The sequence below is a fragment of the Mesoplodon bidens genome, assembly GCF_964165515.1.
Source record: "Mesoplodon bidens genome assembly, chromosome: 14".
Classification (NCBI taxonomy): Eukaryota; Metazoa; Chordata; class Mammalia; order Artiodactyla; family Ziphiidae; genus Mesoplodon; species Mesoplodon bidens.
Window position 1 is genome coordinate 66760395 of NC_138170.1, and position 26153 is coordinate 66786547.

General features: G+C 45.6%; 1 protein-coding gene across 1 annotated transcript in view; it reads right to left on the reverse strand.

Annotated features, from left to right (window-relative positions):
* Positions 1 to 26153, reverse strand: part of PLB1 (phospholipase B1) — a 173436-nt gene that overhangs the window by 116539 nt on the left and 30744 nt on the right. The window contains exons 3-4 of the mRNA XM_081253804.1: positions 16146 to 16683; positions 9518 to 9706 (exon numbers count right to left, since the gene is read on the reverse strand). Of these exons, the coding sequence (XP_081109930.1) occupies positions 9518 to 9575 (58 nt within the window). The 5' untranslated portion in view covers positions 9576 to 9706; positions 16146 to 16683. The remainder of the gene's footprint in view (positions 1 to 9517; positions 9707 to 16145; positions 16684 to 26153) is intronic.

The window sequence follows — 26153 nt, forward strand, 5'->3', positions numbered from 1 at the left end:
CTGGGAATGGGGATTCAGGCATCTGATGTAGAGGAGAGAGTCTGACACCAGAGTTCCACCGTCTGCCACCAACTAGATAGGTGACTTGAGCAAGTCCCCCCGACCCCTCATCAATAACTGGAAGGATGTGGGCCACCAGAAGTCCTCCAAGATTGCTTTCTACTCTTATTTGGAAAGAGTATTTCTAGAAGGCTGGGCTGACATCCTCCAGGAAGGACTCCAGGCCCTTGTGAAACAAACGTTGACTAACTTTACTTGTTCTCATAATGAAAGAGGCATTCCTTTCCTCACACAGTGAGTTCACCCAGTTCCCACCTTTGGCTTCCCAGCGACAGGCCTGGCATGGGTGTGTTACCAAGGCAAGAGTTTTCATTCACAGCATGACAGTCTCCTGGGGAACTTCTGACCCATGCCAGGAAAATGAAATTCTAGTGAAAATGGTATTTTACTAGGCACAGGGATTTCCTTGCCAGATTGTTTTGGCCAACTGTAGTTTTGAGATAATGACGTTTCAGTTTTCTAAACCAAAACTTTCAGAGCAGGCATCTGTTTTAATATGGGTTTTGGTGAGCCCATTTTAAAGCTTAAACAAAAGCCCTGGTTTGGTTTGGTTCTTTCCTCCCTTGGGCTCTATTGTTATGCAGGGAGATGGTGAAAGGCCCTGGCTCTGGACTCAGTCTCAGGACTAAATTCAGGCTCCTGTGCTTATTAGCTGAACGAACTTGGGCAAGTATTTAACTTCTGAGTCTCAGTTTTCTCATCTATAAAATGGGGAGGCTAGTACATTCCACTTAAAGGGAATATGTTATATATGTACAGTGTTTAGCATGGGGCTTGGCTATTCTAGGCAACCTCATACCACAAATTTAGTTTGAAGCGATCCTTCATGGTAATGTCCCAAGTGCCTGACAGATGATGTTCATATAGTCTCTGAAGACAGCCATCTTCATCCTAGGCCTCAAAGAATCTCACAAATAACTTTTCAAAGAGTCAAAGCATCACACACTAAAAATAACCAAGCACATAAACAAACACAGTATCCAGGAGCAAGTATCAGCAGAAAAAAACAAAGCAGAAATAGATCAAAAACTTTGGAGACTGAAATGATCAGACAAAAATTATAAAAATACTATGTTTTAAAAAATAAAAGACAAACTAGGGCTTCCCTGGTGACACAGTGGTTAAGAATCTGCCTGCCAATGCAGGGGACATGGGCTTGAGCACTGGTCTGGGAAGATTCCACATGCCGCAGAGCAACTAAGTCCGTGCACCACAACTACTGAGCCTGCACTCTAGAGCCCATGAGCCACAACTACTGAAGCCCGCTCACCTAGAGCCCATGCTCTGCAACAAGAGAAGCCACCGCAATGAGAAGCCTGTGCACCACAACGAAAGAGTAGCCCCCACTCGCCGCAACTAGAGAAAGCCTGCGCACAGCAACAAAGACCCAACGCAGCCAAAAAAATAAATAAATTTTAAAAATAAATAAATAAATAAAAGACAAACTTGAGGATATTTATAGGAACACAAAATTATTTTAAAAAGTAACATTGCAAATTTGGTAAAGAACTAAATTTAAATTAAATTTGAAAAATAAAACCAATTTTCCAAATCTTCTATGATCAGGTTTAACAGCAAATTAGACACAATAGAAAGAATGAATAAACTAGGATATGTGTTATAATAAATTACTTAGAATGCAGTATAGAAAGAGAACAAGATGGTAAAATTGGAAGACAGGCTAAGAGACATGGCACATAAAGTGAGAAAAGCAAACAAACATTTAATTAGCACTGCAGAAAGAAAAGATAGAAATAGTGGAGTAAAAGCAATATTTCAAGAGATACGAGCTGGGAAATTTTCAAAACTGATGAAAGATATTAAGCCACAGATTCAAGATACACTACAAATGTTGAGCAAGATTAACACAAAAATGAATGAACTAGGAAACACATATACAACATAGACTGTATATTTTTCCAAAGATGGCCATGGCATTTCCTTCCATCTTGCATGCCCTTTTGCAATATGACTTTTGTCACTCTTCCCCCCTTAAGAAGTGAAGTCTATTTCCTTCCCCTTGAATCTATGCTGGCCTTGAAACTTGCATTTACCAACAGAAGCAGCAGAAATTATTCTTGAGTCTAGGCATTAAAAGGCCTTGTGGCTTCCAATTTTGCTCTTTTTGGACCCTGAGTCACAAGGTAAGGGATCCCAGGCTTTTCATGTAGAGATAAAGGCTGTGTGGAGGAGCACCAAGGGACTCCAGTACCAAGTCCCCTGATATGGCATTTTAGACTCTCCAAGTCAATCCCAGACAACACTATGTGGAACAGAGACAAGATCCCTGAAGTCATCCCAAACTGCAGACCCACTGAATTGTGTGTAAGTAAATGTGAAACATAAAACTTTCCAAAACTTAAGAAGAAATAAATATGAATAATTCTATAACCATTAAAAAATTTGAGTCAGTAGTCAAAAGTCCACCAAAAAATAATATTTCAGGCCTAAATGGTCTTATGGGTGAGTTCTCCTACCAATTAAAGGAAAACAAATAATTCCATTATTAAAAACTATTCCAGAAAAGAGGAAAATAGGAACACTCCCAAATTTATTTTATGAGAACGTATAACATTGGTATCAAAATCCAACAGTAGTGAGAGAAAGGAAAGTTATAGTTCAATCTCATTCATGAACATATAAGGGAAAAAAATCCTAAGTAAATGTTAGCAAACCAAATCCAGCAGTATATAAAAACAAAATACACTGTGACCAACTTGATTTTATTCCAGGCATGTATGGATGATTCAACATTAGCAAACCATTCAACATAATAATAAATATAAAAGGAAAAAATAATACACTTATTTCCATAGATGCCAAAAAGACCTTCAACAAACTTTAACGTTCATTCCTGATAAAAATAAAAACACTCAAGAAAACACAAATTTGTGGATACTTCTTTAATGTGAACACACAAAACACACATATATGTGTATGTATGTATGTATGATTCCCAAAGTCCATCTTCTAACTGAACACGGAAAATTTGTTTCCTACTAAGATCAGGAACAAGGTGAGAATCCCCACTATCACCCTTGCTATTTAACATTGTATTGGAGTATTAGACAATGCAATCAGAAAAGAAGTAAAGGCAGAAAAAGGAAAAATATCTCTATTCGTCGATAATGTGGGACTAACCATGAAAACTCTAGAGAACCAATGATAAAACTAATTCAAACAATGAAATAATTTAGCAAGATAGAAAGTATAAAATTAACATAGCAAAAAGTAAAAGCCTTCATATACATCAATATATGGCCTGGCTTGGTTAGAAGACACAGTGGCCTACTTCTCTCTATTTTGCAAATTTACAGCAATTCCAATAAAAATACCAATATCTTTTTTTCCCTAAAGCTAGGAGAGTTGTTTCTAAAATTCATATAGAAAAATAAACATGCAAAAATAGCTATGAAATCCTGGAAAACAAGAGCAATGAAGGTAGGTGAAGTACATTGCAAAATGGCCACAAATCTCTCCTCTCCTTGAATGTATGTCACTTTGCAGTATAACTTTGCTGTTCTTCCCAACAAGAGGAGAAGACTATTTCTCTACCCCTTAAACCTGCAGTTGGCCATATGAATTGCTTTGGTCAATGGGACATTATCAAAGATGATGCAAGCATGAGACTTGAAAAGTGTTGATGCTTTTGGAATTTACCCTTTTTCATTGCAGTTTGGAACCTGAGACCACATGGTCTTTAAAACAAACAAACAAACAAAAAGACAACTTCCTTTGCAATCAGAGAATTTAAAACTAAAATACTACTTCTCATCTGTGACATTTGCAAAAATTCTAAGGCCTGACAATACACTCTATTGTCAAGCTGTGGAGAAGTAGGCATTTTCATATATATTGCCAATGGGAATGTAAAATGGTATAATCCCTATGGTTGGGGGGACATTTGGTAATATCTAACAAAACTATATGTGTATTCATCCTTTGACCCAGAAATCCCAGTTCCAGGAACTTATCCTAAGCTCTCCCTCCAACATGAATAAGACATATGTACACGATTGTTCATGACAGCATTACTTAAAGTAGCAAAATACTGGAAACAATCTAATGTGCATATTGGGAGACTGGTTGAATATATATGGTACATAATGGAATATCCTACAGCTGGAAAAAAATAAAAAAGATTTCTGAACAGATATAATGTAATTTCAGGATATATTATTAAGTGAAAAAAATCAAGATGAAAAAGAAGTTTATAGATTACCTTTGTACAAGAAGGAAGAAAATATAAGGATATATATTTGCAAAAAGAAACATAGAAAGGATATGACAATAATGAAATTGGTTACCGACAGGGATAGGTGGAAATGGGATAGATGGGATAGGGATGGGAATGACACTTCTCCGGGTATATCTTTTCACACAGTTTTGACTTTTGAACCATGTTAATGCTTTATATATTCAAAAACTAAAGTAGGGCTTCCCTGGTGGCGCAGTGGTTGAGAGTCCGCCTGCCGATGCAGGGGACGCGGGTTCGTGCCCCGGTCCCGGAAGATCCCACATGCCGCGGAGCGGCTGGGCCTGTGAGCCATGGCTGCTGAGCCTGCGCGTCCGGAGCCTGTGCTCCGCAAGGGGAGAGGCCACAACAGTGAGAGGCCCGCGTACCGCAAAAAAAAATAAAAATAAAAAAAACTAAAGTAAAATCAAGAATGGGAGAAACTTTATAAATGAATAGAAACAGAGACAAATTTAACTATATGTCAAATACATAACATAACCAAACAGAGAGAACAAAAGAAAAAGAGTTAATACAAGTGATTTTGATCAAAGTATTTTGATTATATACCCTGCATGGAACATATTCTAAGGAGAAAAGAACCACAAAGAGATTTCGAACTTTGTTTGTGGTGGTGTTATTGTTGCAGTAATTCCAATATTGTGTTGGGTATATTGTAGGATTCAGCAAATGAATAAATTTATCCACATTTCTGTAACCTCAGCTTACACTGTGGGATAAGGACAATACAAATCAGGAATAGAGGAAGGAGATAAAAGCCTAATTCTAACTAAAATTAAGACAGGGGCTTCCCTGGTGGCGCAGTGGTTGAGAGTCCGCCTGCCGATGCAGGGGACACGGGTTCGTGCCCCAGTCCGGGAAGATCCCACGTGCCGCGGAGCGGCTGGGCCCGTGAGCCATGGCTGCTGAGCCTGCGCGTCCGGAGCCTGTGCTCCGCAATAGGAGAGGCCACAACAGTGAGAGGCCCGCGTACGGCAAAAAAAAAAAAAAAAAAAGAGATATCTGTATAAATTCATCTCATTAAAAAGAAAACAATATTTCTTGGCTCTGTCCACTGAGAGAACTTAGACATAATGACACTCCAGAAGCAATGAACACCCCTAGCATCTCCATCTTGGTTTCTAAATAAAATCCCCTATCAATTGGCACCTTAAAGACATTGCTAATTGCATGGTGAGATAGGGGAAACAGAAGATTAGCCTGGAATAACTTGTTCCATAAAGCTAAAAAGTGCTTAAAAATTGATGGGGAAACGGGAGTCAGCTTGAAGTGGCTCTCACTGGCCAATAACGAGCATCAAAATGAGTAATGACAGGACTGGGTTATAATATACTGATTAATAAAAGAATCCATATGTCCATTTTATATTAGAAAGATAAAACCTAAAAAGAGTGGGACAGAGAAGAGAATTTTATTTTATGGAGGAATGTCAACTAACAATAGTAGGAGGAATGATAGCCATTTTAAAATCACCATCTTACACTCACCATGGTAATAATTCAGCCAAGAATCATCAATGGATGCTAAAAACCACTGGGTATAAGAACAGTCACTCGGTATCACGGTATCTCCCTACAGATGACTTATAAATCACATGGGGGGAGGTACCTTTACAAGGGAGAAATCTGGCAGACACCACCTTAACCAAATTATCAAATTTAACATCACCAATGAAAATATTTGCTAACGTCACATGTATGGTTGAATGTTACACATCAAGGACACATGATCTACATTGTATTTCTACCTGAAGAGTTTAATCTGATTCTAGCAACAAAGAAACAGTTTGGACCAATCCAAATTGCAGTGGGCACAGAAAAAGCCAGCCTCAATTTTTCAAGGACACACACACACAAAAGAAAGAAAGGGAAAGAAAAGGCTAAAGAACTACTCTAGTTTAAAAGGGTTCAAAGAGGCAGCACAAGTAAATGCAATGTGCAGTCTTTGGTGAATTTAACAAGCAAGGACTGAAAAAAATGAACAAAATAATAAAAAGTCAATTAACTTAATTCACCATAATAGCAGATTAGAGTAAATCATACAGTCATCTCAATAAGTGCAGAAAAATTTATTCAGCACCCACTTATGATTTTTTTAAAACCGCTTAGCAAATTAGGAATAAAATAGAACTTTCTTAGTCTCATAAAGAGCATCTACAGAAAAGCCTGTAGCAAACACCACACTTACTGACGAAACATTAAGCACTTTCCTTTTGAACTTGGGAATAAGACAAGAGTGCATCCAACCGTCACTGCTATGAACAGTTGTAGTGAAGGCACCAGCCAGCACAGTAAGGCAAAAGAAAGAAAAGGCACACAGGCTGAAAGGAGGGCAACCAGACCGTCATCACTGGCAGGACGGTGTATACAGAAAATTCAAAAGAATATACAGATAACTTACTAAAATTTATAAGAGTTTAATTGGGTACAAAATTAAAAATTTATTTCTATATACCAATAACATTTTCAAAATGACAATTTAACATTCCATTTATCATACACCAAAAGTATTCGATACCTAAGAATAAATTTAACAAAGCATATGCAAGACCTCAGAGAAAACTATAAAGCATTGAGAGGCATTAAAGGTCTAATTAGAAGCTCATGGTTTGGAAGACTCAATATTGTAAAGATGCCTGTTTTCCCCTGCTTGATTCACAGAATTAAAAGCAATTTCTATCAAAAGCCCAACAGGTTTGTTTTTGGGGGGGTCGAAATTGACAAATAGTAAAATTTATGTGAAAGTTCAAAGCCAAGTCACTTCTAAAGAAGAAGTAAAAACAGAAAGACTTGTTTCTCACAAATAATAAAGCTTACTACAAAACTATAGAATTAAGATAATGTGCTACTGGCACAGGGATAGACAATGGGACAAATAAAGCAAAACAGTTTTAAAACAGATGCATGCAGATATGAATCCTTTATATATGAACAGAGGAGGCTCTTCAGAATGGTGAGGAAGCAACTGACTTTTCAATAAATGGTGCTGAGACAACCAGGTCTCTTCATGAAAAACATATAAAACTGGGTTCTCCTCTTACAGTAGTCACCAAAATCAATCCCAGATGTCTTTAAAAAGACCCAGTGAGAAAAGCAATTTATAAAGTGTTTTTTTTTTTTTTTTTTTTTTTTTTTGCGGTACGCAGGCCTCTCACCCCTGTGGCCTCTCCCGTTGCGGAGCACAGGCTCCGGACGCGCAGGCCCAGTGGCCATGGCTCACGGGCCCAGCCGCTCCGCGGCATGTGGGATCCTCCCAGACCGGGGCACGAACCTGTGTCCCCTGCATTGGCAGGCGGACTCTCAACCACTGTGCCACCAGGGAAGCCCTATAAATTTTTTAGAAGGAAATATAGGATAATATCTTCATGACCCCAAGGCCAGAGAGAAGTTCTTAAAGACACGAAGAGCACAAACCAGAAAAGGTTAAAAAAACTTTAGAAACGGACAGACAGTATACAAACAAACAATGGCCAGACCATAGATGACAATACAACTGTGACCCACACATCTGCAGTAGACGGGCAAGGAATCAGCCTAGAACAGTCAGGACTTGGCCCATTGTCTGCAGCTCCCCAACTTTTGTCCCTGCTTCCAACTCAGGACCAACCAGAGAAAGCCACGTATGTTTCCCAAACGAATCATTTAAGATGCCTGGTTTCTAGTTAGCCGCCTGCAGCTAGCTTCCCCCTGGCAACAGCCACCAGTCAGAGCATCCCTGAAGCCTTCCCCTTTTCCGTCGTCAAGCTTTCCCACTCCGCTGCCTGCCTCGGAGTCTCTGCCAAACGCAAATGATAGCAGCTTTTACCATAGCAACCTTGGAACACGTGCCTCCGTTTGTTCTCATTTGGCTGGTCTCCCTTTACTTCCCCCCAGATTAAGAAGTTTGTTCACTTAAAGTCTCCATAAAGAGAATGAAAGACAAGTTTCAGAAGATACTTGTTGGTTATACCAACAAATAGCAAGTGCACAGCCCATATGAAAAACTAAAAAAAAAATCAGTGGGAAAAAGGACAACTCACTGAAAAAAACGGGAAACACACTAGAACAGTCACTGCATGAAAGAAGAATTCAAATGGTCCATAAACATAAAGATTCCTAAGCCTCAGGAGTAATCAGGAAAATGCAGTCACCCAGTGCAGGAAACAGAGCAGGCACTCTCATTCTCTCTGGCCTCGCATCCCACCCAGCGAGCGACTCAGAGAGGGCGACCGACATGTCCCAGGTAGGTAGCCGAAGTAGCACTTGGGCCCCAGCCAGGCCCCGGCCTCTGTCCCCGTCTCCTCCTCTCCCTCGGGCTCCAGGGCAAGAGCTTTCTGACTCTGGGCCCGGGCCTCTCATTTGGAGACAGTTAAAAAATCATCTTTGGGCTTCCCTGGTGGCGCAGTGGTTGGGGGTCCGCCTGCTGATTCAGGGGACACGGGTTGGTGCCCCGGTCCGGAAGGATCCCACATGCCACGGAGCGGCTGGGCCCGTGAGCCATGGCCGCTGAGCCTGCGCGTCTGGAGCCTGTGCTCTGCAACGGGAGAGGCCACAACAGTGAGAGGGCCACGTACCGCAAAAACAACAACAACAACAACAAAATCACCTTTAAGGCCCTCTTCGGTTTAAAAGATCCCGCCTTTCTGAACAAAGGGAGGAAGGAAGAGCCAGGGGTTGGGAGGAGAGGGACGGAGGCACTGTCTTCTAACCATCAGCTCAGAAGAAATCCAAAGCCCTGGTTTGGAGCCCACTCGTTTCAGTCAGAGTCAGTAGTACTAAAGAACGCGGTGCAGTCCTTTAGGATTCATTATCCCCAAATCTGCCTTCCTCTGCCCTTTCAGCAAAAACAAGCAAAGCCCATGTAATGCTCAAAATGTGCTTACCGTTAGTGGTCATAGTGGTATTTTTCCATGTTAAGAATCAAGGTCCAGGGAGGTAGGACTTGCCCAAGGCCACAGAGCACTAGAATCCGGGTCTTCACGACTCCTACACCTACGGCTTCTTCCCCGCCACGGGGCTGTTGCTCGCCCACACTTTTCACCTGTCCTAAGAACTGCCTGCCCCCCACAGCTGTGGGCACTTAAGCTCAGCACTGCAGCCTGCTTATTCTCACCTGTGCATTTCGTGCTCATGAAAATTCCTCTCCCAAGCTCTGTGCCGAAGCAACATGGGACACCAGCAGGGCTGACCCATTGGTTGCCCTCTGAGCAAAAGGCAGACTTACCTTGCCCCAGCAGCAGCAGCAGCAGCCCCAGGAGGGAAGTGCGTGGCCACAGCCCCATGCTGGAACCCTCCAGACATCTGCAGACCGATGGGCTATCACTCTTCCTTCTGTTTTTATGCTCCTCTGTTGTCTGATAGAGCGTCTGTCATAAAGTTTACTGTCTTCACCTTTGAAAGGGGCAGTGGCCAGCTGTAAATGATAAACATTAACATTTAGGTAGATGACTTCTCAAGGTAGATGGGTCAAAGATGGGTGGCATGTTCTAGACAAAGGCACCAGAAGACCAGGACCACACAGCCCCCTTCGCGTGGCCTTCCAGGATGGTGAGTGCCCAGAAACTGCTAGTGTCGGGCGACTGGAAATTGCTGGCACTGGGCTGGAATCCCAGGTCAGCCACAGCCATCAGAGCTTGGGGGGCATCCCTTAGGTTAGCCCCAGCTTTCCTGCTGTAAGCTATGGAACTAAAAGCCATGAAAGGAGTGAAAGTACTTTGTAACAACTGTAAACCACCCATCTCCGAATGTGAGATCTCTAGTGGGCAATGTGTTCCCACAGTGTCTCAGGAGTGCCACTGGGCTCCCTAGTCTCCATGGCACAGAGAGGTTTTTTCTGATCCCTGCCCCTAGAGCCAGGGGTGGCCGGGAGTGTTGGGCTGAAGTGTGTGCCACACATTTATTGTCTGCATGTTGAATGGACAGATGTTAGCCAGAGAGGTGAGCCATGGAACTCATCTGATAGAACTAGAAGTTTCCTTTGGGCAAACGAAGTCAGAATGCTGGGCTGGGTCCAAACTGGGCAGATGGCGCTGGAGTTTAAAGCCTGGGTAACAAAATAGCCTTGAGGGGATAAAGTTGATTTTTTTTTCCACAAGTATCAAGGAACAATGGCCTTTGGTTAATAGAACAAATATATTTAAACCATCCTTGCATTTTGGTGACCCTTATGGCAGCAAGGCTGAGAGCCTGACTTCTGAGTCTAGCTAGGAGTCTGGAGCTGGTTTCTATCACCCAACCTCAGGTCTTCATCTGCTGACACTTTTCTCAAATGTTTAAAATCATAGTCAGGTTCTCTTAAGTATAAAGTGAAGACTAAGTGGGCGGCCCTTTGTTTCTGGCTTCCACATATTAAGATGTTGTTTTCCTTTTTCACCTGCTCAGAAAAGTGCGGCTTGTGGGTGACCACTGGTTTAGCTGTGACTAAGGCTCAGCCTCAGGGCTGCATGGAGGTCTCAGGTCACACCAAGAGTGTGGAGGCACTGATACAACTTGACCAGCTGACGATCGGCTGGTCCTGGAGCCTGGCAGAAGGTGGCACACAAGGCAGAGAAGGAAGAAGAAGTAAACCCAAGGCGTGTCTGCAGGAGCCATTGGGACATAGATGCTTCTGAGCATCTGACACTTGTTATCTTCACCAAACTGCCCACAAGCTCAATGAGAGACCCAAAGCTGCTGTCCTGCTACAAGGCTGTCAGGAGTCCACTCAGCTCCAGGCCACCAGCAGCTTTGAGGAGCATCCCTGAACCTACTTGGACTGAATGGGTGTTCATAGGTCCCCACTCATGCTTAAGCCAGTTGGAGGTGGGGTGGGAAGCGTGATGGGAAATGGGCAGAAATAGCCTAGCTCTGCAGTCTGTGTATTCCTTTCTGTCTCTTACTGCTTCTCTGCATGACCATTATGGCCCAGCTGGACTGGCACACATACCAACTTCTCACCTCTTTTCCATTTAGAAAAATTGAGAAATGACTTAAACACATATTTAACCTGTGTGAAGCATTTTTATATAGTACAGACTGAATTCTCTCTTAGATAAAAAAAATCTTTGAGTCCTGTCAGTGCATCAAGGAATTCTCATCAACTGTGAGGCAGTGGGGGAATAACATTTTTTGGGCATTCTTGTCATCCTCTGTGGTGTGCTCGTTACATGTGTTAGCTTAATTAGCACTGATGACCTATGTGATCTATTAGCAGCTGTGAAAACAACGGACAAAGGACTTGTCAAAAGCCAGAGGCAAACTCCAAAAGCTTATAAGCTTCTCTGATTTTTGCTACTAAAATGTCCTAGGAGGACATGTCCTAGAGAAGGTAAGATGCTTCACTTCAGACTTTAGCAACAATCAGCAGGTGTTCCTTCTGGGAAAGGCACAGGCCCATGAATTCAAATCTTTTAGGGATGGCAGTCCATGCCTTGGTCAGAAGGCATCTTAGTGACTAAAAAAGCTGAGAGTGTGCTGTTGTCCAAGAATCCACAAGGCGGGGCTAGACCAAGCCTTGGCCACAGGGCCTCTGCGGATTAAAGGGGCACTGGCCTTAGAAGAGTATTCTTCAAACTGGGGGGTAACAACCCATTATTATCCTGTGAATTTAATTTGGTGGATGATTAGCCCATTAAAAAATTGAATGTGATATAATATAACCAAGGGCATTGCATATAGTAAGGGTAAGTAATGTTTTGAGAAACTTTCATTTCAGCTACATGTGGTGATACAATATGTATTTCTAAACATGGGTCACAGTAAAAAAAAAAAAAAAAAAAAAAGAAAAGAAAAGAAAACCACTACCTCAGAGAGTAGTAGATCAGATCCATAAAGAAATCCTTAGACTTTGAGAAAAAGAAAACAGATTTGCTCTTCCCTCTGGTGAAAGATGCAGCTACACCAAATTCCCATGTACTGGGAGCTAGAAGTGATGCCTGTGATTCTTTCTAATGCTTGTGAGCAGGAGTAAATAAAATTGTTCTCTTCTTTCAACAAAGGAAAACCTAATCCCTGGCTCCTGGGTGAGCTCTGCCAATGTGGTAGAATGTGTGCCTGTCATTTAGGACAAGTACCCACTGGTGCCTATTTTACAAAAGACCCATGGCTTGAAGAGGAAGGGTACACACCAGGACTGTGGGAGGGGTGGAACCAGGGGTGTCAATTTCAGAATAGTCTGCACGGATGCCAGTCATGCCCTGAGAATTGTCTGCCCCAAGTTTCAGCTTCTCTGAAGCACCTACTGGCCCTCACCATGACGGCCTTGTGTCACTCATTCCTGCATGGAACTAGTCGCAGGATCCTGGTGGGCCTCCTGAGGGAGAATTTAGGCCTTTCTCTTCCTGTCGTCTTGGCACCCCTGGAACCCCTCCCCACCAGAGCACCTAGCTCGGCATCCTGCACATACAAGGCCCTCAACAAATCTTCATTCGTTGGTTAAATGTTCTCCAAAGGCAGAGACAACTGGTTTAACCAAGCCTGTGTTCTCCAAGCCCTTCCCAGCCACAGAAGGGAAAAGAGGCTTGGATTAGGCATCTCCAAACCTGAATGTTACCTAGATGCCAGTGTTCCTGTGGATACAAAACACAAGCCTGGATGTACACACACACACGGGCAAAACACTGTCCAGTGCAAGTAACTGAGCAGATTTAGCTTCCCTGGGGCAGCAGATTTTCTTATAATCAATATACTAAAGATGAGTTTAATTAAGGAATGAAAAAGTAAGAGATAAAATGAAGGGACCAGCAATGCATGTCTAGAAAAAATACAATTTTAAAATATCACAGCATTAGTAATAAAAAAAAAAAAGGACAGGGCAAATCCCAGTAGAACTTACACTCCATGAGACCTGTCCTCCTTGTTCTTTGCTATGTCCCCCGCAGCTGGCACACTGCCTGTCATAGCAGGCATTCATTCAATGTTGGATGAATAAATAAATGAATGAAAGTCAGAATAAAAAGGAAAGAGACCAAGACTACTATAAAAAGATCAGCTCAACAGGACAGAACAGAAAAGATGAAAGGGATACACATCATGTTTTAGGACAAAACACTTAGGAGAAAGAGACAGGCACAGTGCTCTAATACCATGAAGCACGATGGGAAAAAATAATGGAGAAGCAACATTGAAGCTCATAGCCCATGGTCTTCCCCAAGGTCACACGATTATTCTCCCAGCTCGTTGGTTCTCAAGCCTGGCTTGCACATTGGAATCACCTGGAGAGCTTTCAAGACAAATACCTGTGCCTGGGCTTTACCCTCGGACCTTCTGAATTAATTGGCCTAGGCTGGGATTTGCGCATCAAGTTCAATGATGGATTCCAGTGGAGCCAGGCCTGCCCAGTGCCCAGCACTGAGGGATGAAGAGGGCTTCATCTCTGCTGTTCTGGACGAGCCAAAGGTCCCTGGGACGTGGCTTGATGCCAGAACAGGCCATGGATGCTGACAAAGTCAGACTGACCTGGCAGCCTCTCCAGAGAGGAAACCCACAGGAACACACTGAGTAAAATGCTGGAGCTTCCCTCTGAGGTCAGGGAGTAGGTGGGGAAAGGGCCAGATTCTGGGGCCTGGAGAGGCCCAGTCATTGAGCACCAGGATGTGTAGGCTACAGTTCCAGACCAACCATGGTGCCCGTTACCACCTGCAGGCATTTCCTCTTCCTTGCATCTTGGTTTCCTGGTCTGTGAGACTGATCGCATGAATTCCATGTTCTCATGTGCAGTGTGAAGAACTGGACAACAGCAGTTGGGGAAGGGGTGAGATGAGCTGCCTACTTCAAGCATATAGGGCACCTCCCTCCCGCACAAACCTTTGTGCAGAGAAGGGCACCGTCACCGACTGGCCACCATTTACAGACGGGGAGCACGAGGCCCCCACGGCACGAGCCCTGACATCCTCCAAATCGCACGCTATTCTGCTTGTTGGTCCCTCTCTCCCGTCTCTCATCCACTATCTCCAGACTCTGAGCCCCCCAGACCCCCCAGTGCTTCCCAACCTTTATGCTTCTCAGCACATGGAAGATGGTGGTATTTGCACAACACAGAGACTGAGCAGATGGGGCAATCTGCAGCCTGAGGTGATCAGCCAGACAGCCCCCAAGCCCCTTCCCACCCTCCCCCGCCCCGAGCAGGGCTTGGGCGGGGGAGTCGTCAATGTGTTTCCCCATCTGTACACCTTAGTGCACCTACACCCAGGTGAAGACTTGAACAGCATTTGCTAAGCACCTACTAGGTGCCAGGCATCTTCTAATCAAACTCATAAATGAATTATCTCATTTAATACCAGCTACATTCATGAGGCTTAAAAGCCTTAACTAAGGTCACCGAACCAGTAAGTTGTAAAGAGGAGGTTCTGACCCAAGTCTTCTACCTCCACAGCTGTGAGTTTCTCCCAGGCGTGACTGAGAGATGAGCCTGGTGAAATGGTCTTAAACACCCTTCCGGAGGGAAGCCCGGGAAGGAGCCTGATTGTGCGTTGGTGGAGGGCAGCCTCTGGCTCGTGCACCCAGCTGGGCAGGAGAGTCTGGCAGTACGACCGTTCCCTCCCGGGCGCTGAGTCTGAGCGGGCCACTCAGCCTGACCACCTCACGGCCCGGACTCCGGGTACCCACTAACCTGTGGAGGCCACCTCAGGAGGACCAGAGAACCAAACAGGGATGCTCTGTTCCATCCCAGCTGGTGGACGCCCAGCTGGGACCTCCTTTCCCCTCCTCGGGAGGATCCCACCCAGAGGCAGGAAAGCAGCAGGGATTAGGTCAGAACTGGTCAGAGGGCACCTGAACCTTAGCGGCCATCTAGTCAGTCCCCTCCACCCCCATTGTACAGAGGAGGAGACCGAGGCAGAGAAAGCAGGAGGGCCAGTCTGTGACTAAGGGCCTGAGCTAGGTCTTGGATTCGCTGATTCAAGTCCAGGGCTCTTTCCCCATTCATCATGTAGGGCTGAATCACCCCGACCGCTTGCAGCAATGGAATTTTTAGGCCAGTTTTACTGATAAGAAATGAAAACCCAGAGAGGATTAGTAACTTGCCCAATTGCTCAGCTACTCAGGGTAGAACCCAGAGTGCTTGCCCTCTCTACCACAGCCCAGGAGTGGTCAGGTTCAAGTCAGAGAGACTTGGCACAGACCCTGCACTAGCAGATACCAACATAAAGCCCAGGGCCCGCATCTCCATTCTGGAAAGAGGGTTCCCATGGAGACAGGTCGGCCAGCATGGCCAGTAGGCACTGGAACACAGGAGAAGCTCTTCCCTGGATCTTCCAGAGCTGAGATCCACCGGGGCAGGGCCGGGGGAGTGCCCTGGGGAGAGAAGTGGTGTGAGAGTACTCTGCCCACTGAGGGGGGTGCTCCCGCGGGAACTGTGCCATGTGGCTAAGATTTCCCTTATTCCATTTCTATTTTTTTTTTTTTTTTTTTTTTTGCGGTACGCGGGCCTCTCACTGTTGTGGCCTCTCCCGTTGCGGAGCACAGGCTCCAGACGCGCAGGCTCAGCGGCCATGGCTCACGGGCCCAGCCGCTCCGCGGCATGTGGGATCTTCCCGCACCGGGGCACGAACCCGCATGCCCTGCATCGGCAGGGAGACTCTCAACCACTGCGCCACCAGGGAAGCCCCCTTATTCCATTTCTTTTGCATCTTTTGAGAGTTATGATCTGTTCTTCAAATCCAAAGGGAATAGCCACAGTCTCCTGGCCTTTCCTGGGAACCTCGCATGCTTAGGACCATGCTGGGAGGATCCTGGTTCCTGCAGCCCCTCGTGGCCTGACCCCAATGCTTCCCTGGCCTGTGTTCAGAGTGGACCACCTGCTCAGAGGGCTTCTCCCGGACCACGGATCCAGAGAAGGAAGAACGCCTCTCTACCACCAAATCGGGGCAGCTTACCGGCTGTCGACATCTCTCCATCTGCACTGCTGATCCAGACTGGGGCCTCTGGGCCTTTGGCTGTGGGGCGGGAGATGGCTGTGGCTCGGCGTCATCAGCTTGCTGTGGGGCTGGGCCGTCAGCCATGCTCACACACACTGCACGCGGTGTTAACAGCCTTAGTAATGATGACGATGCACAAGTGTGTCTGCTTGGCCGGCTCCCTGTTTACCTGTGATGGGCATCACCTGGGGAGAGGGCCGTGCACGTGGGCTGGGAGGGGGAGGGGGCCGGCCTTCTGTCCCAGGGCGCCGATGCCGATGGGCCTGCTGGGCCAGGCGGGGCTGGGCGGGCAGATCTGCGCTGGGCTCCAGTCATCAGCACAGCCAGGCCTGGATTGGGCACAGCCCTGCGGAGCTTTGTCACCTCAGGTTCTGTTTCCCGGGGAGCGCCTGTGTGCCTCTCTTCAGGGCACTGCTGGCTGAGGCAGGCCAGCCTGTAGTCCTTTCTTCTCTCCCTGATTCTGGAAGGACCTTCTTTATAACTGCAGGGTGATAACCTGTTAGAACCCAGAAGAGAAAACCTGAGGAAAAGGAATTTTCAAATTCCTAATTTTCTCCATTCTAATCCCCGTACATTTTCATACTGTAACATTTCCGAAGAGAGTCTCTAATAAACCACAGAAATGTTTAGAAGTTTGCCCAAGATCACACGGAGAGCAGGTGGTGAGCCCAGATTTTTAATACTGTTTTTTCTGCCCCAAAGGCCAGTCCTCAACCCAAGACACAATACTTCCTTACTTTTGTTCATTTCCGTTTGTTCCTTGATTGACCCTCGTAGGCCTCTTAGGGGCCAAACACGTGTGACCAGGAACACCCAGGGCTGTAGGCCTTAATCGCAGGCTCTCTAGAGAGCCGCCGGAAGCTCAGTGTGGTCTCCATGGAAACCCTGGATGCCTCCTCCTACGCCCCACTCCCTTTCTTCTTTGCTCTGGGAGCCACCTGGAGCCAAGTTTTCAATTGTTCCTCTCTGCAGACATTGAGATCCAGGTTTCCTTAAGCAGAGTGAGGCTCCAAGCTCTTGACCTGTAGCATCTCTCGCCTGGATTCCTGTACCAGCCCCTGCAGGCCGGCCACCACACCCCCTCGCCCATCCCCGAGGGGGGTGACCTTTTAAAACCCTTTCCCCTCGCTCGTCTCCCCTGCCCTCCACCGTGGCTTCTGCTCCCATCACTACCAGGACGTACTCTAAGATCAACAATTTGCTCAATCCAGTGGACAGTGAGGCCCTCAGACCTCATCCTACCTGACGTCTCAGCAGCGTTTGACGGCTGGCTGCTACCCCTCTTCTCAGAAAATGCTGTCCTGGGCCTGCATGTCTGTAGTTTCCTGCTTTCTTCTCTCCAACTCTTCCTTTTCAGCCTCCTTTGCCAGCTCCCCCTCTGCTTCTGGAGCTCCTCAGCACTCTGGCCTGGACCTTCCTCTTCCTCTCTCTGTCTCCCAAGGTGATCTCACCCCCCCAAACACACCCGCCCCCACCACGGCTTCATTTAAAATCTATGCCTCACTGACTCCTACCTTTCCATTTCCAGCCAGCCCTCTCTTTCAAGCTTCAACCCCCATAAACTCATTGATTCACTGACTCAGCATCTCCACTTTGATGTTTCATAGGACCTCAAACTCAAGGAGTTAAGAACGGGACGTATGATTTTCCTGCACTCATTTGCACTCCTACAGGAAGTGGCAACAGTGGTTGTAGACAGACCCAAGAATGATTCTTGAAAGCTGCATCTCCTCAGCCCCAACAGATCATTCATTGCTGAGTCTCATCCGTTCTAGACCCTCAATCACCTCATGAGCTTACTCATCATTCTCTGTTTTCACCGCCCCACCCCGGGTCCATGTCACCATCTCTGCTCCCCTGAATGGCTGTAATAGCTGCTCCATGTCCTCTCTTGCTTGTTCCAATCTTGTTTTTTTTTTTTTTCACACAACAGCCTGAAGGATCTTTTCAAAGTGCAAATCTGATGTCACACCCTCGTATAAAAGCCTTTGACAGTTTCCCACTGCCCTTTGGACAAAGTCTAACCATCTTGGCATGCTTTCTAAGGCCCTGCATGTCCTCCTCCTCCCTCTAGCCTTAAGCCCTCCTCTACCCTTTTGCTCGGACCCCAGGCTTGCTGGGCTCCTTTCACTTCCTTGAACGTGTCATCTTTTTGGCCGCCTCAGAGGCTTAACACATGCTGTTCCCTCTGCCCGGAACTCTCAGGCCACACCAATCCCCTTCCCACCTCTTGGCCTCACTAACTCTCCTTCCAGGCTCAGCATAAATATTTCTTCCTAAAATGCTTTCTCTGGCCCAGTGAGTGTCAGGCCCTGTCTCATGGTTCCCTGGCCTTGCTTCTCCTCCAATATTCAACACACTTGGAATTGCTTGTTCAAGTTCTATCCTGTCTCTCTGATTGCAAACTCCAGTAGGGCAAGGGCCAAATGGTTCTCTGCTGTGTCCTTAGTACTTAGCACAGGGCCTGATGTCAGCAGATGCTCAACAACTGCTACATTGATGAAAATACCCAGCCTGGCTCCAGTCATCCTCCGGAGCCCCTGGTGAACAGAATCCAGTGCTACCTCATGGCAGATTAACTGCTCCTGCCCTCTCTGTAGCTGTGTTACATCACTTACTTAATTTTGTCAGCCATCCAAACATGGGCCTGTTGGAACTGCCTTCACAGTCCCTGCAAAGTTCCATTGCAGCCTTGCACACAGGAGGAAACTGTGTCCCAAGAATTACACTCTTGGGACCAAGAACAGTACATCACCACACAAAGGAAGGGAGCCCTGCTTGGTCTCTGTCTGGCCCAGGTGTCCTCCTATGCTTGAGAAATCTCTCAAAATAATCCTCCTAAAAAAAACCCCAGGAAAATCTGAAAATTTCCCAGTCTTATAACTGATGGATAGTGAACCAATCAAGGACTGGCAAATAGATTTGAAGGTCTATCAGAGTCTCCCCTGTTTCCAAAATCCCCCCCAAGAAAATGCTTGCCAATCAGAGACTGCCAGTATTTCCTTTCTTCCCCTATGAAACTTATTCTTTCAGACACCTTTGAACCCCTGCAGAAACGAAAGTGACTGCAGACGGTTCCCTGTGGCTGCAAGTTTATAAAGAAACAGGCTTGACTAATTTTCTCTTGGGTTTTGTTTGATTTTTCTGACTGGAATCTTGGTGCCATGACTCAGATCCAGCCTGACCTGCCTGTCACTGTGGACCATGGCTCTTGTCCAGGTGTGGTACCCTTGAGCCTCACTGCCCATGGACCATCGTCCGTATCAACAAGTGAGTTTACGTGGTACCTCAACTCCGCTCTCCTTTAGGTTCCTTGGCTGTTTCATTCACTTGTCGAAACCTGGGTGTTTATATTTGGCTAGGGCTCCCCTTCAGGGCTGCGTCCTTGGTGATTTGCTTCTACCCGTCCCTTGGTTCTGTCCTGTGTCCTTGAGTGTTATTTTGTCGTGTGGAGGAGGACCACACAGTGGAACACAGGCATCCTTCCTGTAAGCTGGCTGTTTGAACCAGCCTCACAGAACAGGGAGTTGGCAGTTCTCTCCAGATCAGTACCCTCTGAGAGCAAACTTTGCTGTAAGTCACCAATAAAGCCAGAAAAGAATGTCCTCCCATCCTGGCTGTTTGTCCTGAGACCTTGATTTTGATTCGAAGAAAGCATTCTCTCTCTCTGATATACTCTACCTGCCAGGGACTCTGGTAGTTGGGTCTGTGTTCAGAGGCAGCTGACTATTAGGTCAGGGGCCCGAGACAGAAGATTGTAAGAGCAACTTCAGTTGACTGTAACTTTCAGCTGACGGTAGCCAGGAGTCTTCTCAATCCAACCTGTGTCCCCTCTAGCAGAACTTCACCAAGGATGACTTGGGCCTTCAATGGACACTTTGAGGAACACTTAATTTTTTTCTTTAATTGAAGTATAGTCACTGCGCAATATTATATGTCACGAGTATACAATACAGTGATTCACAATTTTTAAAGATTATATTCCATTTATAGTTATTATAAGATATTGGCTATCTTCCCCATGTTGTACAGTTCATCCTTATAGCTTATTTTATACCTAACAGTTTTGTACTTCTTATTCCCCTACCCCTATATTGACCCTCCCTCCTTCCCTCTCCCCACTGGTAACCACTAGTTTGTTCTCTATATCTGTGAGTCTGCTTCTTTTTTGTTATATTCACTGATTTATTGTATTTTTTAGATTCCGCATGTAAGTGACATCATACAGCACTTGTCTTTCTCTGTCTGACTTATTTCATTTAGCATAATGCCCTCCAAGTCCATTCATGTTGCTACAAATGGCAAAATTTCATTCTTTTTAATGGTTTAGTGGTATTCCATTACGTACACACCACATACTTATTCATTCATCTGTTGGTGAACACTTAAGTCGCTTCCATACCTTGGCAATTGTAAATAATGCTGCTATGAACATTGGAGTGCATGTATCTTTTTTAAAAAATAAATTTATTTATTTATTTGTTTATTTTTGGCTGTGTTGGGCCTTCGTTGCTGCACACGGGCTTTCTCTGGTTGTGGTGAGCGGGGGCTACTCTTTGTTGTGGTGCGCAGGCTTCTCACTGCGGTGGCTTCTCTTGTTGCGGAGCATGGGCTCTAGGCGTGCGGGCTTCAGTGGTTGTGGCACGTGGGCTCAGCAGTTGTGACTCGTGGCTCTAGAGCGCAGGCTCAGTAGTTGTGGTGCACAGGCTTAGTTGCTCCGCGGCATGTAGGATCTTCCTGGACCAAGGCTCGAACCCGTGTCCCCTGCATTGGCAGGCAGATTCTTAACCACTGAGCTGCCAGGGAAGCCCCTGGAGTGCATGTATCTTTTTGAATTAGGGGTTTGTTTTATTTTTCAGATATATATCCAGGAATGAAATTGCTGGGTCATATGGTAATTTTATTTTTAGTTTTTTGGGAAACCTCCATACTGTTTTCCACAGTGACTGCACCAATTTACATTTCTACCAACAATGTACGAGGGGGAAGCACTTGATTTAAGTAGAACTGCTCATTTGAGAGGTACCTTAGAACAAGACCAGAATAAAATTCCTCAGGCCCAATGGGCAGTGTTTATTGATTGGTACCCTGACGCGTCTAAGCAGAATTCCAGTTCTTCAAATTTTTTGGTCAAGGGTAAACAAGGAACTTGATGACTCAAAATGTAAAACCATCTGGGATAAAACCACCTCTCTCACTAAGCCCCACTTCTTACACCCACCTGCTCTTCATCACACACTCTCTACCACTCACACAGATCTGACCCCAGTCCCTCCACCTCTTCCTTCCCCTTGCCTGGATTTCTTGCCTTTTTCTTAACAAGCCCCTTGACACTCCAAAACATCAGTTTCCTTTAAAAATACATCCTGTTTGAGACTCACACATGTCATCTGCCATAGAGTTTAAACCCTGATCTCAGCACACCGAAGAACTATTGCCCAGGATTTCTCCAAGTCTTGACAAGACAGACACCTCCTTTCTGAAGAATTTGGAATCTCCCATGAGCCTATAAGCCAGGCTTGCCAGATCTCTACCAACAAATTCGCATGTTGGTATGAAGATTAAAGGCTAAATTGGCAATGAAAAAAGCAAAATAGACCAATCCAGGGTAAGACTCAAGGAATCCCAGCATGCACGCTAAACTAGAAGGCATCGAGAGAGCCCAGAAAACAGGTCAGAATTTACTAAAAGTGATTTCTGGGACCTCCCCTGTCAAAATTGATTGGAATCAAGAGAACGAGAATACAAGCCACAGACAGGAGAAAATATGTGCAAAAGACATATCTGATGTAGGACTGTCATCTTAAATACATAAAGAAATTCTTAAAACTCAACCATAAGAATATGAACAATCTAATTAAAACATTGGACAAAACACCTGAATGGATACCTCACCAGAAGACATACAAATGGAAAATGAGCATATGAAAAGAGGCTTCACATCATATTATTAGGGAAATGCAACCTAAAATCCACCACACACTTATTCTAGCCAAAATACAAACACTGACAACACCAAGAGCTGGTGAGAATGTGGAGCAACAGGAACTCTTATTCATTGCTGGTGGGAGTTCAAGATGGTACAGCTTCCTACAAAACTAAACATACTCTTGCCCTACAATCCAGCAATCACACTCCTTGATATTTACTCAAAAGAATTAAAGATTTCTGTCTACACAAAAAACAGCACATGGATGTTTATAGCAGCTTTATTCACAATTGCCCAAACTTGGAAGCAAACAAGATGTCCTTCAGTAGGTGGACTGAGAAATAAACTGTGGTACATCCATACCATGGAATATTATTCAGTGCTAAACAGAACTGAATGACCAAGCCACAAAAAGACATGGAGAAACCTTAAATGCATATCACTAAGTGAAAGAAGCCAATATGAAAAGGCTACAAACTGTGTGATTCTAACAATGTGACATCCTGAAGAAGGCAAAACTATGGAGACGGTGAAAAGATCACTGGTTGCCAGGGGTGTCGGGGGAGAGAGGAATGAACAGGCAGAGCACAGAGGATTTCTAGGGCAGGGAAACTATTCTGTGTGATATCATGACGGTGGATACATGTTATTCCACATTTGTCTAACCCCCAGATTGTACAACACCAAGGGTGAATCCTAATGTAAACTGTGGACTCTGGATGATCATGCTGTGTCCATGTTGGTTCATGGACTGTACTGGATGTACCACTCTGCGGGGGGTGGGGGGATGCTAATGGTGGCGGAAGCTGTGCATGTGGGGTCCAGGGGAGGTATGGGGGAACTCTCTGTACTTACTTTTCAATTTTGCTGTGAACCTCAAACTGCTCTGAAAAATAAAATCTATTTAAAACATTAAAGAACATAAAAATTGATTACATCTTGATTCGGTGTAGTAAGCAGAGAAAAGATGAATCAAAAGGGAGATTTTCAGAGACAGACTAGATATTACTTTCCAACAAGATTCAGGAGTCAGTCTCAATGCTGATATAACAGTAGTCCTCTCAAACCTGAAATCAGAGACCTGGTTTGCAAGCAAAAAGGAGAATGGGAGATAGCCCCACTGTCTAAACTATAACACCTATTGGAATATTTTGAAAGGACTTGGAAACAGAAATGATATAAAATGTAAAATAAATACATGACTTTGCAGATAAAACAATTAGATGGTCTAATTCTAATTGGCCTCGGATTGATAAAGATGCCCAGAAATACTGTAAACAGAAGGGACACTGGGACGAAAAGACCAAGCTTATGTCTTGATAGGGGAACCCCCTTCCAGGTGTCTAATGCAGTTGCCTAGAGGCAGGCCTCCTAGGTGACACTCCCTGCTCTGAATCCCTTGCAGCTTGGCTCAGGCGGCCTGACTGGAAACAGCTGCCTTCTCTTGGAGGCCCCTAGGCCAACTGTTGCCTAAATTATGGCCGAGACGGAAGCACTGGGTCTGGAGCTGGATCTCACAAGCCCTGCCAACCCTCTGCCCACTGTCTTCTGGGCTCAATACACCCACGGCTGGAGTCAAGCCCCTGGGCTTCCCCAGCTGCCATGCATGGTCCTGGGGAACCACTGTGTTTTGCATCCAAGTTTTCAGGCACACTCTCCATACCAGCCTCACTTAGCCCAGCAATAGTTGGCTGAAGGTCAGTGTGTAAATAGGATGGTCGAAAAGGACATTAGGATGGAAAGAGGGCTTAGAGGATCTAGTTTTCCACTCAAAAAAATACAGTCTAGGACCAGCAACCCTGGCAGCATCTGGGAGCCTGTTAGAAATCTGGGCCCTCAGGCTCACCCAGGACCTACTGAATCAGGAAACAGATTTTAAGGAGGTCCCCAGATACTTTGTGTGCACAGTAGAATTTAAGAAGCCCTGGTCTAGAACATGGTTCTCAAAACTTGCTGCATATTAGAGTTGCCTGGGGCACTTTAAAAAATGACTGAGAAAGAGCCCTGTCCTAGGCCAATAGAATCAGAATCTCTAGGAGTGGGGCCCAGGCACTGTTCTTATTGGTGTTATTTCATTGTTTTGTTGTTAGTCATGTTGTTTAGAGTTTCCCAGGTGATTTAGATGAGTAACCCCGAGACTGAGAACCTGGAGCATCCCAACCCTTTTATTTCAGAGGAGGGAAAACAGAGGCCCAGAGAAGGGGAGTGGGCTCAAGCCCAGGGCTCCCGACTGCTGGTGCAGAGCTCCCCTGCCACCCGACTTGTGCGCCTTCTCATTACCATGTGAGCCTTGTCGGAGCCCCTCTTGAGTACTGGGACTTGCCAGCATCGACCCCTGTAGCTTCCCAGCTCTTTTGAACAAAGTATCTGTTGTTTGAAATATTGGAAAGTCTGTAACTGTCCATCACTAGGGAAGTGATTGAATAAGTTGTGGTATGGCCACTCTATGGAATACTATACAGTAATGAAAAAGAATGGGGTGGCCCACACCAACCAACAAAGCTTTTCAGGGTATAACATTGAGTAAAGAAACTAAGAAGATAAAGGTATATATTGTGAGAGCTCTTTTTTGGTGAAAAGAATAAGAAAAAACAAACAAACAAAAAAACAACCAATAAAATACTATATTTTTCCTATAGGACTGGTAGAGCCAGAGGGACCCTGTGTGACCAGGCTGAGGAGGTGTGGCCTGTGGCAGAAAACCACAGGGAAAATAACCTCAGCACTAGGAGAGGTTCCAAAGTGACCACAGACTCCTCCACCAGAGAATCTGGTACCTGAAGGCAGGGCACCATGGAGATATACAGTTGTAAAAAGTCCAGCAGACCCTTCCCTGCCCTCCCCCGCCTTCCCACCCGTGCCCTCCACCCAAGAGCACCGAGCTCTCCCAGAAGGGGGAAAGGAGATGGAGACAGAAGCGGACTACTTCCCCCACCCCACAACTTCCCCAGGCTGACTGGAAGGAAGCTGGGCATTTTGACATCTCTCCCACAGAGCTAGATATTTTATTACATGAGAGTGACCAGAAAATCAGTGGGAGCTGCCTGGGGTTTCCCGGCAGGGAAGAATGGATCCAGAGAAACATTTGCAGGGGCTGATAAGAGAATAAAGGTGCTTTCTTCATGTGCCATATGTCCAGCCCATGTAGTGCTGGGTCACCTGGGTTTTCATCTGCCCCATAGCTTGGTGACCAGAACTCAGGAGCATCATCCCTGAGAGAGGCCTAAGAGCCAACGCATGCTTCTTGAGCTACTTCTACATGCCCTGTGAGGCCCCTGACCTCACGGAGCTTATATTCTAGGCAGGTAGAGAGGGAAACATGAATTAGTTTTACAAATGCACATAAGATGATAATATGAACACATGCGGCCAGGGGACCTCTCCCAGGCTGATTTCAAGGCTCTGTGATTAGTGGGATCCTGGGAAGAGCCAGGGTGGCTCATGCCGAGGGAAGGGAGGCTGAGGCAGGGGAGGTAGGAGGGGCTATTCAAGCCTTGTAGGCCTTGGTCATATCTGGGTCTTTACCTTGTAGGCCTTGGTCATATCTGGGTCTTTACCTTGTAGGCCTTGGTCACGTCTTGGCCTTTACCCTAAGAGAGAAACAAGGAGCTAATAAAGAGTCGCAAATGGGAAAGTGACAGGATCTGCCTAATATTTTAAAAAGGGGACTGATGGCTGTGTGGAGTAGGGATGATAGGGAGATAAGGAGGGGTCCAGACAGGAGGCTGTTACCCTCTGAGCAGGAGGTGGAGGAGGCTTGAAGCTGGCGGATGGTGGTGGGGATGGAGAGAAGTGGGTAGAGAGATGTTCAGGAAGTAAACCAATGGATTATGCATAAGAGGGGAGAAAAAACAATGCCTCAATTTCTGCCCTGTGCACTGGCATGGACAGTGGTTCACGCACTGAGTAGGGACCACTGGGCAGGGAGGAGGTTTTTGGAGAATGCTGAGGGAGGTCATAAGTTCAGGTATGGACACTCGGGAGATGCCAAAGAGGCAGCAGATAAAGGGATCAAAAACTCTGAAGAGAATTCTGGG